This window comes from Trachemys scripta, chromosome 4 (genome assembly GCF_013100865.1).
Source record: "Trachemys scripta elegans isolate TJP31775 chromosome 4, CAS_Tse_1.0, whole genome shotgun sequence".
Taxonomy (NCBI): domain Eukaryota; kingdom Metazoa; phylum Chordata; order Testudines; family Emydidae; genus Trachemys; species Trachemys scripta.
In genome coordinates, this window is record NC_048301.1 from 55,968,639 (window position 1) to 55,986,701 (window position 18,063).

The 18,063-nt window shown below is 41.5% G+C and overlaps 1 protein-coding gene across 3 annotated transcripts in view; it reads right to left on the reverse strand.

Annotated features, from left to right (window-relative positions):
* Nucleotides 1-18,063, reverse strand: part of RASGRP1 (RAS guanyl releasing protein 1) — a 73,045-nt gene that overhangs the window by 36,728 nt on the left and 18,254 nt on the right. For all 3 annotated transcript variants that reach the window (XM_034768972.1, XM_034768971.1, XM_034768970.1), the window contains 2 exons: nucleotides 2,665-2,770; nucleotides 82-141 (listed from right to left, as the gene is read on the reverse strand). In XM_034768972.1, the coding sequence (XP_034624863.1) occupies nucleotides 82-141; nucleotides 2,665-2,770 (166 nt within the window). The remainder of the gene's footprint in view (nucleotides 1-81; nucleotides 142-2,664; nucleotides 2,771-18,063) is intronic.

Here is an 18,063-nt window from a genome sequence, read left to right on the forward strand (position 1 = left end):
ACCAGCTTGAACAGTAATTGCTACCATGTAATTGTATCACTTATTTTATTTCACAAATACATTTATGCAAAAAATTCTTACCTTACAAAATAGCATATCTTTACACAAAGCCCAGATTTCTTTTCTAAAGCATCCAGATATGTAGAGAACTGTTAAGGAAAGCATGGAAGTTCATCCACGCAGGGCCGGCTCCAGCGTTTTTTGCCACCCCAAGTGGCGAAGAAAAAAAATAAAATAAAATAAAGCCGCGATTGGCGGCACTTCAGTGGCAACCCTATCGCACCGCTTCATTCTTCGGCGGCCAGTCCTTCACTCCGAGAGGGATTGAGGGACCTGACACCAAAGACCCGGACATGCCACCCCTTTCCATTGGCCGCCCCAAGAACCTGCTTCCTGCACTGGTGCCTAGAGCCGGCCCTGCATCCACGATCTGAAACTTGACATGTTCAGTATTTCCTAGGGCCTGATACAATGCTCACTGATTGAAGCCAGTGGGAACTTTTCCATTGCCTTCCGTGGACATTGGATCAGGTCTTTGTGCATGTTATTCTTCTGAAATCATTAGTGAAGGACAGATATAAATAGGACAGTTATAAATAACACTGACGTATTTCATCAAGTGCTGAGAGGTGTTAAGTAGTTAAATGAACCTTTGCTTTTTAGTTTGCTTCTTGGTAATTTGCTTCCCAATTTTCATTAGGACTTGTCCATTCATACAGCTTGTTAACATATGAAACAAAAGGTTATAAGCAAAAGGTTATAGAATAGTACTAAATTCATCAAGGACCATTTTTATGGAGAACTGCCTGTTAACTGTTGTGATTTACCAGAGATAATGCTGGAGAGAAATTTTTGAACTGTGAAATATATATTAACTGCAAAGAGAACATTTATTTTTATTCTATAAATGGTCATTTACATATATGGACGATCAGTTCAGGAAAAATATATTATGGGCATTATGAATATTTTTCTCCTGCAGAGAGAGAAAATGCATCTCTTCATGAAGTATTGTGCACCTATTTAAAGAAGATAATTTACAGACTTTGTCAGAGGGTCAGATTAATCTAAATGTGACCCAAATCTACTGCAAATTGACCAGAGATGGTCATGTAATTTTGAGGGATGAAGAGTGGTGGAGCTGGAAATTTGAAGGCAACTTCAAAAACCTCAAAGCCCAGATTAGCTGATCCATTCAGATCTGCTTTAGTCCACCACTGGCTTTGCAAATACTTAAATCTGGCTGGAAAGTCTGAGTGTGTGGAATTTAAAAATTGACAAATGAATTACTTCCCTGACTGCAGAAAACCCAAGTTCCATAGGGAAGATGTAAACAATTATTTTGTTCCATTATAAAAAAAAATTATCAGAAAAGAGTGGGGGCTGTCAGCAACAGCTTGAAGAGAATTTGAACCGAACTCCTATTTATTGAGGATTGAGGGCTCTAGAATTGATCACATGGTATATTTGGGTTGGTGTGGAATCAAGTCCCCTTTGTTTCTACTATTGTAGAGCAAAACCCCCACACTTTAATATCTAATTATCTATATTCTTTACAGGTGATGGACCTAATTTTGCCTTCATTTACAAAGGTGCTACTCCAGTTGTAGTTATTATTGATTGAAAACAGGATTCTTTTCTTGACCTGGGAAGCAAGTTACCTCTGTAAGTCAGCTATTTGTTTGGTTTACACTGTAAATGGGAGTGTCTCAATGTAAGTGAGAATTGAGCCCCATATCTTGTTATTTCTGAGGAAATGCAGGACCCTAAATTAAATGCCACTTATTCTACACTCCAAAAAGTAACTGCTTGATATCTTGGATGCTGCATAGTGTGGGTATCTAGGGAAGTCTGACTACTGTCATGCATGGCAGGTCTGTTTTGCACAGCTATACTAATTGGAAACCAATAAAAATTAGAGTTGTGGGGGGAAGTACTAACTAAAACAAGTTGTACCAAGTAAATGCCTGTCTCAGAGGTGCTTGGTGTCTCTCAGGATTGGTCCCTAATTATGTTATGATCCATTAATTATGAACAAACATTCATTAAAGCTAATAGAGTTAGGCAGTATCTTCCACAGCTATGAATCCTCTAGATAAGAGAGAGCAGTTATGCCCATATTCATGCTCTTAGCATCTTTTTTATGAGCATCTGATGAGCCACAAACTAATTTTGTGAAAATATATTTTCACAAAACATTGAGGCCCCAAAATACGATAATTAGTCTGGGGATTGTTTTAAAATTTACCCACTTCATTTTTGGAACATTTTAACTTTTATTTGCATGGAGAAGGTAATCCAAGACTTAGTGCATATCTTTCGATGATTATCTGACATAGACTAGGTTAGCATAATATGAACATTTTTCTGTACATAAATAATTATAAACACTGGGTCTGAGATTGCAATTGCCATGTAATTTTCTGGAAAGCCTTCTCCATATATCTTCTACCCTAGATCACTGATAACATCTTCCCAGGTTTGTTTTAAAATATGAAGACTTTTCTTAAGCACTAAATTTAGCCTTTCAGTCATCATGAGATGCAGAGGTGAATGCACCAATTTATTAATATTGACCTGTAGGTTGTATACACTTACCATTCTGTCAATGTATTTCTGTATTACCTTACCTTAATAACTACAGGTAAGCATTATAAAGGATATAGATCAATTAGTTTTCGGAGCACATCCTCAGAGGGGATGATAACTCTGTGCATGGTCAGTGTTATCTGTAGCAGCTGGTTGTTTTGATATAGGTTTCCTTCTGAATCTGAAAAGTGAGATGAAGCATTCTTGTCAGGAACATAATAAGACTTGTCATACAAGAGAACAGGTTTTTTTTCAGCTTTCCTGTTCTGATCAGGCCCGTTCACCTAAGCAATATCAGAGACAGTAGCTACTCTGTTGCATCAGTGAGAGGAGATTATTTTGCAAGCAGAGATGCACAGAAACAATTTGTACTTGCATAGAATATTTCATCCAAGGATTTGGAAACCATTTACAGAGATTAGTTCAACCTCAAAACATCCTGCAAAGATACACAAGCATAATGGCCCCAATCCAGCAAAGCACTTAAACATATGTATAATTTTAAGCAAGTGAGTATAACCATTGAAACAAATTGATAAACTGAGGTGGAGAGGTTAGGTGAGGTGACTTATCGAAATCAAACAGTGAATCAGTAGCAAAACTGGATGTAGGTCCCAACAGGCAGATTTTTAAAAGGGCACATGCAGTTTTTTGCACCCCTAACTTGCATGCCCAAGACCCTAGTGTACATAGAGAAGTCAGGATTTACACTTGCACACAACTATGCATGCACAATCCTAATAAGAGTGTGTATGTCAGGAGATTTTGCATGTGCAGAAATCCAGCTATGTGCCCACTTAAGAAACAAAAAGAAAAAAAAAATCTAGCCCCACAAGTTCTCTTACTAGTACAGTGAATGTAATGGATAAAGTATTAGTTTTTATATACAAATTTGTGTTTCTCATATCTATGCTTGGGAAGAATCCAGGACATCAAGTATTTCAGACACGTTTAAATCAACATTACTGTAAATTTGTTACATAAATGCAAATATAATTACACAGTATTTTATAAATATTCAAAGATATTTTATACCAACTCTGGAGAGAGAGGCTTCTCCTCTTCTTCTTCAACGCTTAGCCAGACAACCAGCCATAGCAATCGTTCGCCATTTGGTCTGTTCCTGTGCAACCACAAAGGCTTGATGACCTGAGAGTACAACATCGGAACAGACTTGGTGAACCCACGTAATAGGGGGTCTGCCTCTGGGCCACCTCCACCCCTTGGTTGGTGGAATTTTATCCCAAATGTTACAAACCACCTGGAGAACAACATTTGCTGGAATGTCTTGCGGCATCCTTGCGACATGTCTGAAAAGCATAAGGCGCTGCCTGCAGACAATGGCCCCAGTAGTCTGTAGACCCAAACGACCATGAACATCTGTATTACAGATGAAGTCATCCCACTTTATTCCCAGTATACTACGTTGACATTTTGTGTGGAAAGCCTCCAGCTTTGTCCAATCTGTGTGGCATAGTGTCCATGTTTTGCAGCCGTATAACAGTATGGGAAGGATACAGTTTGAATAAACCCTGAACTTGGTTGTCATACTAAGATGTTGATTCCATATCCGTTTTAAACAGCCCATGGCAGATGCTGTGATGCCAATCCGATGAAGACCCTCCGTGTGAGAATTGGAGGAGTTGGTAAGTATAGAACCCAGATAGCAAAAGCTGGAAACTGATTTGATGGTTTCGTTGTTCAAGGAGATTGGAGTCATGGGTGGACCAGGTTCTAAATTTTGCAGTTTTATCTTTGACCCATGAAACACTGAGACCAATCTTAGCTGACTCCTCCTCCATATACTGGAGTGCCTCACGAAACCTGTTGGGACTCTGTATTAAAAGAACAACGTCATCAGTGTAGTCAAGATCTGTGAGTGAGAGATCACCGATCTCAATGCCTGTGGACCTGATGGAATGCTGCATTACGAAATCCATTGCCCGACAAAAGAGTGCAGGGGCCAGAACGCAGCCCTGCCTAACATCAGATACTGATTTAAAAGGCACTGACAACCGGTTCCCCAGACAAACACGGGCAGTGGTTCCATTATGCAGCTCTCTAATCAAGTCCAGCAGAGTGGTAGGGACACCTACGCCCTTTAAGGCCTTCCATAACGTGACACAGTCTACTGAATCAAAAATGCAGCCTTAAGATCAACATACGCTACATGCAGGGGCTTTCTGAACTCACAATGTATCTCTGACAACAAGCCAAGGGCCAAAATGGCATCTAATGTGGACCTTTTCCTCGTAAAGCCTGACTGTTGGGGATGACGCTTCCAGTGTAGCAAAGGCTACAGGCATGCCAGCAAAACATGCGCAAACACCTTCCTTGGAACGGAGAGCAAGGTGATCAGCCTGTAACTCTTACATTCACTGCACGGTCCCTTGCCCTTATAGAGTGAGATCAAAATACTGTCCTTCCAGGCAGCTGGCAGGGTTCCACACCAGAAGAAAGATGGCCAGAAGTGATTCTGCTGCAGGATCGATAGCAAATTATAGCAGCTCTGAGGGATTGCCATCGGCACTGGCTGTGCGTCCGTTTTTTCAGTTTAGACATGGCACACTTCACTTCATCTAATGTTGGTGCATCAGTACAAATGTCTGGATCCAGAACCGCAGTGACTGCCCGACCATCCAGCTCTGAATAAGTGCAGCTGGAGGATGGTTCAGGACACTATGATAATGTTCCACACAGCGTGAGAGAATGTCATCATCCAATTTGCATGGATGGCCTTGGCTGTCATTCAGGATGCCATTTGTAGGGACTACCTCTTGACCACTGAGGTTGCGAATGGCACGGAATACTAGCTTCAAGTTGCCCCTGCCTAAGCCAAATTCGACATCATCCGCCACTTGGTTAATAATATGCCTCGTGATCGCGGAGTGCCAGGGTGTTAAATTTTCGCTTCAGCTGATTACGAGTGCCCTTATCACCACGCTGGCAGGCTGTGGCCTTCAATTTAATTATCTGGAAGACCTCCTCCAATAGCCAGAGTCGGCGTGCTGGATGCCTATAGCCAATCGTCTGCTCAGCAGATTAGTTGGGGGTAGAAGTGAACAGGGACCAGGCAATCTCCACGTCGTCAGGCAGATTAGCTAGAGCCGAGAATCTGTTGCTGACGTCAAACAAAACCTGTTGGCTAAACCTGGCACACAAAGTGAGTCGATGTCAAACTTCTTCATCATCACAGAGGGCTTACCTACTCGTTGGAACATCAACATCATACGGGCACCACTAGATGGTGGAGAGTTTGGTTGGTTCAAATAGAAATTGGATTGATTTGCGATTTGAAAATAAAATGTAACCTGTTTGAGTGCTTTTAAATATATTCTCCTCTGAGAGCCTGCATTTATGTTAATAGTTGAGAAGAACAGCTGAAAACCAAAATAGCATAAAAATATTCTTGAAACAATGCTTAATGAGAAGGCAAAATGGAAACAGCAGGCAAAACTCAAGAAATGCAGCATACGTAGCGGCATATATTATTAGAGGAAAAACATTTTCAAGTTACAGATCACCCCTATGGAAGTGTTGTCAAGGTTAATCCACCTAAAAAACAATATAGGGAAGCTGTCAGGTAAGGGTTTTGGTGTTATCAGAAGGTCCCAACCGGAGAAGGTGGACTCCAGATCTGAAATCTCTCCTGCCGATCCGTAAGTCTTTGCCTAAAGATACAAACTCAGCCTCTTTCTCCTGTGTCTGAGTTGTACATCAAAAGCTAGGAGAAGCTGGGTCACTTTTAAGTCAACAGTTCATAAATTTCTTCAGCCTTGGTGCCTCAGCTCACTCACTTTAATTATGATTTCTGTATTATGGCTCTCCCTATGCTAAATACAGGATGTCTAGCAGACAAAAGAAGATACAGATCTACCATCATTTCATGGCCAGTTTTTATTGACTCTGGAAACATCCTAGAACTTCTCCCTAACCCATCCAAGTCAATTTAGGGTCCTTATAACCTTGTGAGATTTTGAAACATGTCCCACTTCTTGAATGTATTTACACTGCTTACTTTGGTTGCTGGCTGTGAGGGGTGTTCACCACACACCACCCATGAAGGTGGGTAAGGTAGCTCAGAAGGGGCTAATTAACCTAGTAGGCTACACCTGGAGGGAGACTAAGGCCTTGGCTACACTGGCAATTCACAGCGCTGCACTTGCTGCGCTCAGGGGTGTGAAAAAACACCCCCCCGAGCGCAGCAAGTGCAGCGCTGTAAAGCGCCAGTGTAATCAGTGCCTGCAGCTGCCACGGCAGCGCTGTGAATCCGCAAGTGTAGCCAAGGCCTTAGGCTTGACTAACAAGCATTAATTGAAGATGGAGCCCATTTGGGCAGGAGTAGGCAGGGCTTGTATAAAGCCAAGAAGAGAGAACAGAAGGGGGCTACAGCGTGGAAGTTTGCAGTCACTTTCTAAGTATAGGGAGGAGAGAAGAAGAAAACCTATTGGGGGAGCAGAAGCCCTGGGATCCTGACCCCTGAGGAAGCTGGAGAAAAAAGCCTGTGGAGGGCAGAGTAGGAAGGAGAGTGGGAAGACTTGCCTGGAATGGCATCTGGAAAGCTACTCTGGAGAGAATTCCTTACCCTGGAAGGGGAAAAACTGTATAGTGATCTGGTTGATGGGCCAAGCAACACAGACAAAGCACTGCAATTCCTACAGAGCAAGAGGGGCCACAGCATGAGCGAGCAAAGGAAGGGGATATCAGACTGGGCAGAGCTAATTCCCAGATGCAGGCACAAGGGGTGCCCCAATGGTGAGTAACCCCCGTTATGCTGGCTCTGACAAATGGTTGTGTGTTTTGTTTCTTGTACCATTTTTGGACTTACACTGTCCAAATTGTTTAGACGGTAGTTCCCTCTTCAACATCTGTTTGACTAAATCTTGTTTTAGAATTAATAGCAGTCTTCATTTTTAATGATGCACTAACTTTCTGGATCATTTGTAACTTTTAGTTGTTTCCTCAACCCATCAGCCCTTTTATAAGCAATCAAGCTAAATCTGGTCAAACTGAACTAATTTACATCCCTGTAATCTGAAATATTTTGGCTGCACTCCATTAAACCCTTTCATACACATCTTCCTTTAATAGTTTCACACAGTTTCAGGTACACAAATATCTCCGCTATATTGTTCTCCACTGGCACTGGGCTAGTCTGCCTAAAGACAGGCCTGATTTATGGATCACATATCTTAATCTATAAGAGACTAATTCTGGCTTCAGTGACATGGGTGGAAGTCTATAGGCCTTGCACTCATGTAAGGCAGAATTGGGCCCTGTCTCTATGTAAAGAGCATTTGAGCAGCAAAAAAACCCCACCATAATATGGATGCATATAGTTGTGCAAAAGAAACCCATACTGTGGCTTTAGGGTGACTGTTGTATATTTCGCACAGAAACACTTTGGTCTTAATAGCTTACTTTCTTTAAAGGATTAAGTGTGTGAACAAAAGCATCTTGATGAGCAAAAATTCTTAGTCCATATCCTGGAAGGATAATGTGGACAGAAAGGGGGCTTGAGCAGCCAGCTGAGGATTCCCCTCGGTGGCATAAATCTGAGAGTTTGATTAATACCATCCGTTCCTGCTCCTCCTGGTGCACAGAGAGTACTGAGTACTGAAGAGACAGGAGGACATGTGACTGGAGCATGCTGCATTCTGGCAACTCTGGGCCAATAGAACAGGGCCCCTAGGGTACACTGATCAGAGCAGCCCTGAGGATGAGTTAACTTGAACAAGAGGCTGAGCCAGCTCCATTTCCCCCAGGATAAAGGGAAGGCAGCAGAAAGCATGGAAATGTACTTTCTCTTTAGAGATTTTCATCTCTGAATATTTTGACAGGTTCAAGAGGAAAAACCTTAGCAGACAGCTTTAGAAAAGAATTTTTTGTGTGCTTCTTTACAAGCCTGCTAACAGCACATCCTTGTTAGATGGGCTGTGAGAGTGTGCAGGTGCACTCACCACTAGCGAGAAGTAGTGAATATTCTGGCAGGCAGATAAATGAATGGAGACCACTCTGAATTGCCCATAACATATAGGGGGAAATGCGGTGGACATAATATACCTAGACTTCAGCAAGGCTTTTGACAAGGTCCCACATGACATTCTGATAAGTAAGCTGGAGAAATGCAGGTTTGGTGGAACTACCATTAAGTGGATACATAACTGGTTAAACAACCACAAACAAAGAGTAACTATTAATGGAATGATGTCAGATTGGAGGGAGGTCTCAAGTGGGGTTCCACAGGGATCTGTTCTTGGCCCGGTGTTCCATATCTTTATTAATTACCTGGATGTAAGTATAGAGAGCATACTGATCAAATTTTCAGATGAGACAAAGCTGCAGGTGAGGGGTTGCCAAGACTTTGGAGGATAGAGCTAAAATTCAGAGGGATCTTGATAAATTGGAGAACTGGACTATAGACAACAAAATGAAATTCAACAAAGACAAATGTAACGCACTTAGAGATGAAAAAACAAATGCAAAAATACAGAATGGGGGGTAACCGGCTTGGCAGCAGCACTGCTGAGAAGGATATGGGAGTTGTGGTGGATCACAGCCTCAACATGAGTCAGCAATGTGATACTGTTGCAAAAAAAAAGCAAATACAATTTTAGGTTGCATTAACAGAGGCATAGCATGCAAGACACAGGAGGTGATAGTACCGCTCTTCACGGCATTCATTAGGCCTCAGCTGGAGTATCGTGTCCAATTTTGGTCTCCGATGTATAGAAATGAGGTGGAGAAACCGGAAAGGATCCAAAGGCGAGCAACAAAGATGATGGAAAACAAGCCATAGGAGCAAAGGCTGAAGAAACTTGGTATGTTTAGTTTGGAAAAGAGGAATTAAGGTGGGACATGATAGCGGTCTTCAAATACTTGAAAGGCTGCCATAAAAAAGATGGGGGAAAAAGTTGTTTTCTTGCCACAGAGGGCAGGACAACAGGCAATGCGGTTAAACTACAGCACAGCAAATTTAGATTAAATCTCAGGAAAAACTTTCTAACTATAAAAACAGCAGGACAATGGAACAGACTGCCTCTGGAGGTTGTGGAAGCTCCTTCAGGGGAGGTTTTCAAAAGGAGGCTGGAAAGTCATCTGCCTTGGATGGTTTAGACACAATAAATCCTTCATCTTGTCGGTGTTAGACTAGATGACCCTTGTGGTCTCTTCTAACACTATGATTCTATAAACACACTCTATTCCCCACCAATGGAAATGTCCCTGAAAGTCAAACAACAACCTTTTGGTATCCATGTGTGCAAGTGGATAGAAAGTATTTTGACTCCTGCACCAAAACATCTGTATGTAGGCTTCAGTTCCCTTCAAGGAACCAGGAAGACATTAAAGCTGAGTGTTAGCAATTGGTATTTTGAACTGAAGCAATGCAGGTTCCCATGTGGAGGCAGTTAGAAACCAGATCTCTACTGCAATAACATGATATTTATTCATCATAACTGATGGTGCCTTTTTTTGTATCTAGATAAAAAAAGAAACTAGTAGTTGATCTTAGCAGCTGGAAGCCAGAAGAAATCCACTTTAGGGTTCTTGAAGAAACAGCAGGAGAAATTGTGGAGCTGTTATAAATAGGTTGAGTGCCAATAAGCTATTTCCCTATCAGATGATTAGTTTTTTGTTCATTTCCAATCTCCAAAAAGGGGAGGAAAAGAGACCCATAACATTGCTGACTCAAACTCTTTACTTGACAAAATCTTGGAAAATAAAATCACAACGTCAACAGGCATGTAGATTAAAATATCTAGAGCTATTTATTGTCAAAGATTCTTGTGCTGTCCATCCATCTGTATATAAAACTTTCTGTTCTAAAGTGTGGTATTGAGGTCTGGGTCTTCACTGTTAGTGTTTAAAGTTCATTTAATTCATTATTTAGTTGTACTTTTGTAAAAAGAAGAACAGGAGTACTTGTGGCACCTTAGAGACTAACAAATTTATTAGAGCATAAGCTTTCGTGGACTACAGCCCACGTTATGCATCCGAAGAAGTGGGCTGTAGTCCATGAAAGCTTATGCTCTAATAAATTTGTTAGTCTCTAAGGTGCCACAAGTACTCCTGTTCTTCTTTTTGCGGATACAGACTAACACGGCTGCTACTCTGAAACTTGTACTTTTGTGTCTGTCCAGCCACAGCCACAGCCTGCATTAGGAATAGGGTATGGAGCTCTTCAGCCAGAATTCACATGGAACAATAGGGAATGTCAACACCTGTTAATGTGGTGAAGCAGGGCCTCAGCCTCTCTAAGTGTGGCACCCTTTGCATTCAAAATGCCTCCAGCAGCACTACAACTCCCCCCGTTCTTGTACTCAGAGGCGCAGATCATAATCTCCTGTGGCTTAAAAAATGGATGGAGATGCTGGAGGAGTGCTTAACAGTTTCCATTTAGGGCCCCAGTCCAGGAAAGCACTTAAGTACTCATTTAAAGCCAATGGGACTAGTGCTTTGCAGAACTGGGGCCTTATGGACATAAGTGCCAGCTTTTGAAAAGTCCTCAGCACATCCCAAGTGCTATCAAATGTCTAGTTGAATGCTTTGAGGATATTTCCTCTATCTGTATTTCTAAACACACAATCCACTGAGCTTGTTACAATGATCACTTTCAAGGGCAGCCCTAGGCCTGAACAAAGTACATGGACATGCAGATCCTGTACCACTCACTTTATTAGCACCTCCTCTCTACAGGTACTGAAGCCTTATCCCACCCCATGATCCATTGTCATCCTCACCACACACACAGGCACACCACATGCACCTTGGAAGGCAACTGCAGGGCTGGCTTTCTTAGTTGCCAAAACCCGCTCTGCTCCTTCCTTTTACCAGTAGCTGCTGAAAGTGTTAAGATCCTCTTTGTTGAAGTCTCAATTACAAGCATCTCTGAACTGGCCAGTTGTCAAATCCAATCCCCAGAACTGTCACATGCCAGTTTGGAGCTCTTATTCTGTGGACTGCTTTGTAAAACATTCTCTGGATCACCTCGTTACTCAGACTTCAAAGCCCCCACTACAATGGTCTCAAAGTATTTAATTCTGTGGACCAATATGATAACCTCCACAGTCTAAGAACTGTGCTCAGGTGTTTAGCACCTCTGGAAACAAGGGCACTTTTATTTAGGAGCGTAACTATGGATTTAGCTGCTTAATGTTTGGTTCCTGTTTGGAAACCTGGTCCATGGTCAATACTGTGATTAGAAAAGGAACTACTAAAATATAACCTAATGAAAGGAAATTACATAAACTTAAGTAAACTATCTTCATGAAACGTATGGAGCCGGTGAGTGGCACCTTCTTGAATCAATCCCTGTTGTAAGAGAGTTTGCATGTTTCCACATGCACTTGAACCATGAGCAGTTTATTTTTACATTTATAAGTTGAAAGCTTCTTGAGACTCATTTTCATTTCCGCTTGTATACCTGTTACTAACCACACACCCTGCTGAGCAAAACCACTGAGTGAATACTAAATAAATTGGAATGGGTGCGTGTCGGTGTTATATCATTTTACATTAGGGAAGTGCTGCAAAGTAGTGTACAAGTTTTAGTTTTGTTTTACTGCATTTGTTAAAAAAAACCAAAACAACCTGTGTGCTTACATTCCTTTTTTCTGTAAAATACTTATGCTATGTAGATGTAGGAATTTTTCAACCAGTACGCATGCTAATCAAATAGGCAGATAAAATAGGACATCCCAATCCCTCAGCCACTATTAAAAAAAAAAATACAGTCACCAATAACTGGGAGAACATCTGAAACAGAAATGCCTTTCACCATGTTCTGAAGGCAGCCACAGCTTGGCTCTGAGGGGCTCTCAGAAGGAGTATGTTCCACAGTCAGGATCCCTCTACTGCGGCCTGGCAGCCAATTCACAAAAGTTCAACCCTAGGGGGACAGCAAGAGTGCCCCAGATTAACTGAAATCTTGTAGCAAGGGAACGCCTAGAGGTCATATTTGGGGCTGGATATTTCATAACCAACGTCTGTATCTACAGGGGTTCCTATTTACCACTGTGGTATCTAAACTGTACTCTGAAGTGAATCAGAAGCCAATGCAGGCATGGAGCACTGATATCACATGATCACAGTAACCAAACCTCTAAGAAGTTGAGTAACTTTTCTCAAGTACCTGAAGTCTCCTAGTAGTTCTCAAAAGGTAGCACCCTAGAGAACACATTGCAGTAACTATGCCAAAATCATAGGTAGCTGCATTGAGGTCCACCTCACTTGATGCTGCAGTCACTCACTACTTAGAACTCCTAGGAATAGCGGCCTTCAAAGTGCTATTTGTGATGACTTAAATAGCCACCTCCCAATAGTGGGAGACACCCATATAATCATAGGAGCATAGTGTTACAAATGTTGACCCCAGGAGATAATTAAAGCAGCATACCTCCATAGCACAGGTGGGAGAATCAAAGTACTCAAAAGCCCATATCAAAGACCTTAAGGAAACATGTACAAGTGTACAAAATAAATATGAAGGCTTATCCGGGAGCTCAGAAAACTGTTACCATCCTACTCGTGCCAACTGTACTGCACCTCTGGCTCCAGCTGGCAGCAGATGCAGGACTAAAAGAGAACCTTAGGAACACTAGAAACAACCCAAGTTGGAAGGAGCTCTGTCATGAGTTCTATGGTGCTCTGCAAAAGGTACTACTCATTTATGTCCTCTTCAATTGCAAACACCACAGATAGCATGGCAGGCCCTCATGTTGTCTCATCAGTTTTAAATCAATCTCAGCTAAAACCTCCCCATTCTCTCTGTCGCTATGCAATGTGCGGCACCTCCAGAAACTGTAAGGGAACCCTAATGGTTCTGGTGGTTTTTAGCTTAAAAATAAAAATATTTACCCCCTTCTTAAACTCAAAAACTGCCCCTTGCAACAAGTTGGTAAAGTCCTAATGAATAAGCAGGAAGATGAGCGTGGAGTAGTTAGCGCCCCCGGCAGTCAAGTCGCTATTTGAGGTATATGATCACTTCTGTCTTCAGGCCTCTTGCTCATCACACACATTTATGCCTCAGTGGTCATGCTTGGTAGACAGACATTTTACATTACGAAAATTGTGCAAATTACCTCCCCCATTGTGTTCTGAATATTCAGTGACTTCCCAGCCAGAAAATGCTTTTGTCCCCTCCTCTGTGTATTCTTCTGTGGTTTGAATTCTCATTTGCTAAATATATTAAAGCAGGTTATTACCTAGGTCTGCTCTTCAAGACCTCTATACAGCCTCCCACTCTCTTGGAAATTCCTAAATAGAACCCTGCAGTTACACGTATGCTATCTCGTGCAAACCGTCATACTGATACTTTATATGTAAATTATGGCTACATTAATGTCAACTGAGATGTGAAACTATTTCTGGAAGCTTTTCTCTAGATACCTTTCACTTTCTTTCATATACTGTTCTTCATTTTGTTTTGCTTATTGAAAAAGAAATGGACAAAAGCATTTTGTTGAGCTTCATTTACACCAGCTCCCCAAGAACTTGACCAAAATCTAATTCCTGAAGCTGTACTTGTGTCTTTCCACAGACTGGCCTACGTCCTTAGAGTCTTGACCTGGTTATTGCTCCATCTTTCATACAGCAGATTTACCCACATTGCCTATTGCTGCAGTTGTGATGCTTTAAATTAGCAACCACCCCAACTGTGACTATCTAATGGCAGATATGGTCACTGAGACCCAGATCCTCAAAGGAATTTAAGTGCCTATCTCCCATTAATTTCAATGGGAGTTAGGCACCTGAATAACTTTTGAGGATTTGGGCCTAAGTTGCTGATTGCCTAATGGATCCAGACTAGGTCATGATCAAGCTGGGTAGAGCAAGTCACCATCTCTTGCTCATCATTTTATGGCAGCCTTTATATTAATAGACAGGGGAAGGGGGGGCATGCAAACTAAATTCAGGTGATTCCCTTTCAGCAGTAGACCATCATTTGTTTTCTCTACTACTTGAGCTTCAGACAAGATGCACCACTCGTTTATCAAGCCTCTTAGAGGTTTTTTAAAAAGGGGGGGATTCTTTCTTTCTTGGGAAGAGGCAGAAGATAGAATGTTGCAGCAGTTCTGTTTACATTACAATTACATTCATATTGGGGATACCCAATCATACGACAATCATGCTATAACATTCCTGGGTTTTGTTTGAATAGAGGGACCAAACCATGTTCAGGGAACTATCCTATAGACTGCACTAAAAAGGTCTGGCCTGTAACATGATTATTGGCCCTGTCAACGCAGGAAAAAAATCAGTCCATGCTGAAAGATGGCTAAGGCCCATACACAATAGTAACCTTTGTGTAGTTAGGAACTTAGGGAAGAGAAGTTAAGTACCATTCATGCTCCATTTGTATCAGACACATGAGGCATATATCTCTCCATCTCATGCACAAACAGGGCTTGATCCAACTCCCATTGAAGCTAATGGAAAGGAATCCACAAAGAGGAGAGACTATAAAATTAAATGAGAATGCACCAGGATCTTGGAGAGAGGAAGGAATGGTAACCTCACTTTCCATGTTCAGATCTGCACTAAAGGATCCCTAAACAACAAGCCAATAAAACACGAGTGTTGTAAGAAACCCCATACTTTGAAATAAAAGTTCGAGTGTCCTTTCCTCTGTGAGACAATTTGGGGAATCTGTATATGTACAGCTTATGAATTGTCCGATACCAGAGAATTGTTACATGTATCTGTGCCAGACTGTACACTCCATTTTGAATGTGTGGTTTATTTGCTTTTTCTGTGGTTCTCCTGAATTTCAAGGGCCAATGTTCAAGGGCTAACAATAGAGGTCCACTAAACCTTGATGGTCTTCTTTTCAAATAGAAGCACCCTAGACTAAAGGCTGGATGCTATGCAAGAGAACTGCTTTTTCAGGGGACAGGCTGACTGGCAAAAGAATCACATGGTAGTGGTCTCTCCTGTTGAGGCAAAGCAGGAGGTCACATGACACAGAAGGCTGGAAGGCTATTAAAAAAAAGCAGGAGCTGCTCCATTGTAGTGTTTTGGCTATTTTCACCAGCTGAAGCTTTTGGGAGCTGGGCAGGTGTCAGGTAGGGGAGAATCCTGCCCATCTGAGCACTGATGGTCCCCCAAGGGAAGGGTGAGGGGCACTGCATTTGTGGTGTTTGCTATTTTCTAAATGATCTGTGCTTTTATTCTTAAGTAAAGAGTAATGGGGCGTTAGAAACCTGTGCAAAGTCCGTGTGTGTGGCTTTCACTACTGTGTATGCCTAAATAGGTGAACTGTAAACTAGCAGGCTCACATCTTCAGTGGGATTCTGGGTTGTGCAAGAACTGCCAGTTTCAGGGTATAAGTAACTGGACCACAGGATCCCACCTAGGAAGAGGAGTGTCAGACATGAGGTCTGCACCTGAAGTGTCCACCTACAGGCCCAAAGCCAGGGACTGCGCTTAAACTCTGTCCAGCCCCTGAAAACCAAGGGCATGTGAGATTCAGCATTTAAATGCCCTCAACAGCTTTGTGGCAAGGGTCCTGCGGGAAGAGTTCAACCAGAACTGTGAAACTCTGCAACCACAAAATGTCTATGCATTTAAAAGCATAAATCGCCATGTCATATAACCCTCTCCTTATGTCACAGACCTCTCAAAACCACGTTTGGCCTTTTTATAGTTGCTCCTAGCGGCTAGCCCTGTGTATTATTTTAAAGTGGAATGGCTGGTGAATCAACTGTCACCAAGCAATATGGATAGTCTTATCCCTACATACTCTTTATTCAGACGAGGGATAGATTGAGTCTGTCTGTCCATCCACATGAGAATCCTGTTCATTTTCTTAAATTAATTTGATTAGCTCTTTCTCTTAGTAGACTGCAGTATTTCCCCTCCACAAAACCATTCAAGTGAGTTAAAACCATTCATGGGAGTTTTTGGTGCAAATGCAAAGAGTATAACAAAAGAAACTCAAGATGGAATTTGATAGAAATGAGAACCAGACTATAGTTGCCCTCTCTCAGGAGCAACCTTTATGAAGTTACTCACACTTACAGGTTAGGGTAACACTTTGAAGTAGAAAGAAAAGACAAATGGGATGATTTTGAAAAGTTAAATGTATTTGGAGACACCAAACTAATGTGGGTGGAAAGCATTTCATTATTTGGTCTGATTTTCCAAACTAACAGAAGCTAAAACAAAGAGTAAAGGGGAAAAAATACCCGGTATTCATTGTCCTACAGCATGTTAAAAATGTCCATTTTAGCAAATTTATGGCATAGATGAAACAACTTTTTACAAGATTATCTTTGCTACAAAGCCTACAAAACATAGATTGAATGTGGAAGCTTCATAGAAAAAGTTCTAATATCATGGGTTTATAATTCTTTATCGCCTAGCTGAAGAACACTGCTAATTCACTAGAATGGCCCTTTGCCCTAGGACTGAGTCTTAACTTCACGACAAGAACATCCAATTCAGACCTCACTGGAACAAACATGGTGGAGTTTAGTCCAAGTCTTATATGCTTCATTTAGCTAATCAAAACAAACAAACATAGTATTCTCCTGGGGAATACTAAAATGTCAAGATACCTCTTTGTGAGCCCAGTGGTTTAATAAGCATATTTGCCAACCTCTTGGGAAACCATAGCAAAACCAATTTCAGACCGGGAAACACTGCCAGAGATGTAGCCACACTGCCCCTTTTTCTTTCTCATCAGCTGTTTTCCAAAAGAGTTGCTATTTGAAAAAGAATAAATCACTTGACAACCATTGGTGGAGTTTTCCAATGCAGAAAGACATCAAGGAGCTATTTTTTCATACGTTATATTAGCTCTTCTGAAATCATTCTGACCAAGACCTAAAATGACTTGTTTACAAACATGTGTGGTAGGATCTCCCACAGATATCTAAGATAGTTTGTTTACTTTTGGCCCCGTTTGAAAAATATCTAAATAGCTAAAATGATCTGCAGTCATGGAAAGCCCAACTTCACATTCCTCAATATCTGAAACTTTCTATTGGACTCATACCAGAATTTTCCTTAGGTAAGCTTCCTTTCCAGTACAGAGGTCTCCTGGTCAGCCTCATCTCAAAGTATTTGTCTAATACTGACCTCAGGTCCTCTCTTAGGTAGACAGGGTAAGAGACATAATGATTTCTAACACAGTATCAAGGTACTCCAAACTTGTGTAGCATCTAAGAATTGTCATTCACCAAACAGCTGTTTCAGTGCTAATACAGTCTTTTTCCACTTGAAGGTGTATTTGTCTTGCACACCTTTGCCCTCCCTTCCTTTTATCACAGCTCAGTATTCTTTGCATCTCTTCAAACTAGTTGCCCTACCTTGTAGCATTGAAGCATATTTCCAGTCTAACTTGTTCACAGATCTTTCTACCATTGTGGGGCTACCTGGAGGAAAAATGTTACAGGTTCTTTTGTATTGTTTTCCTGTTTAAATTTTCATTAACTAGTAAGCTAATAATATGAAAGTCTGTTTGAAAAGTCC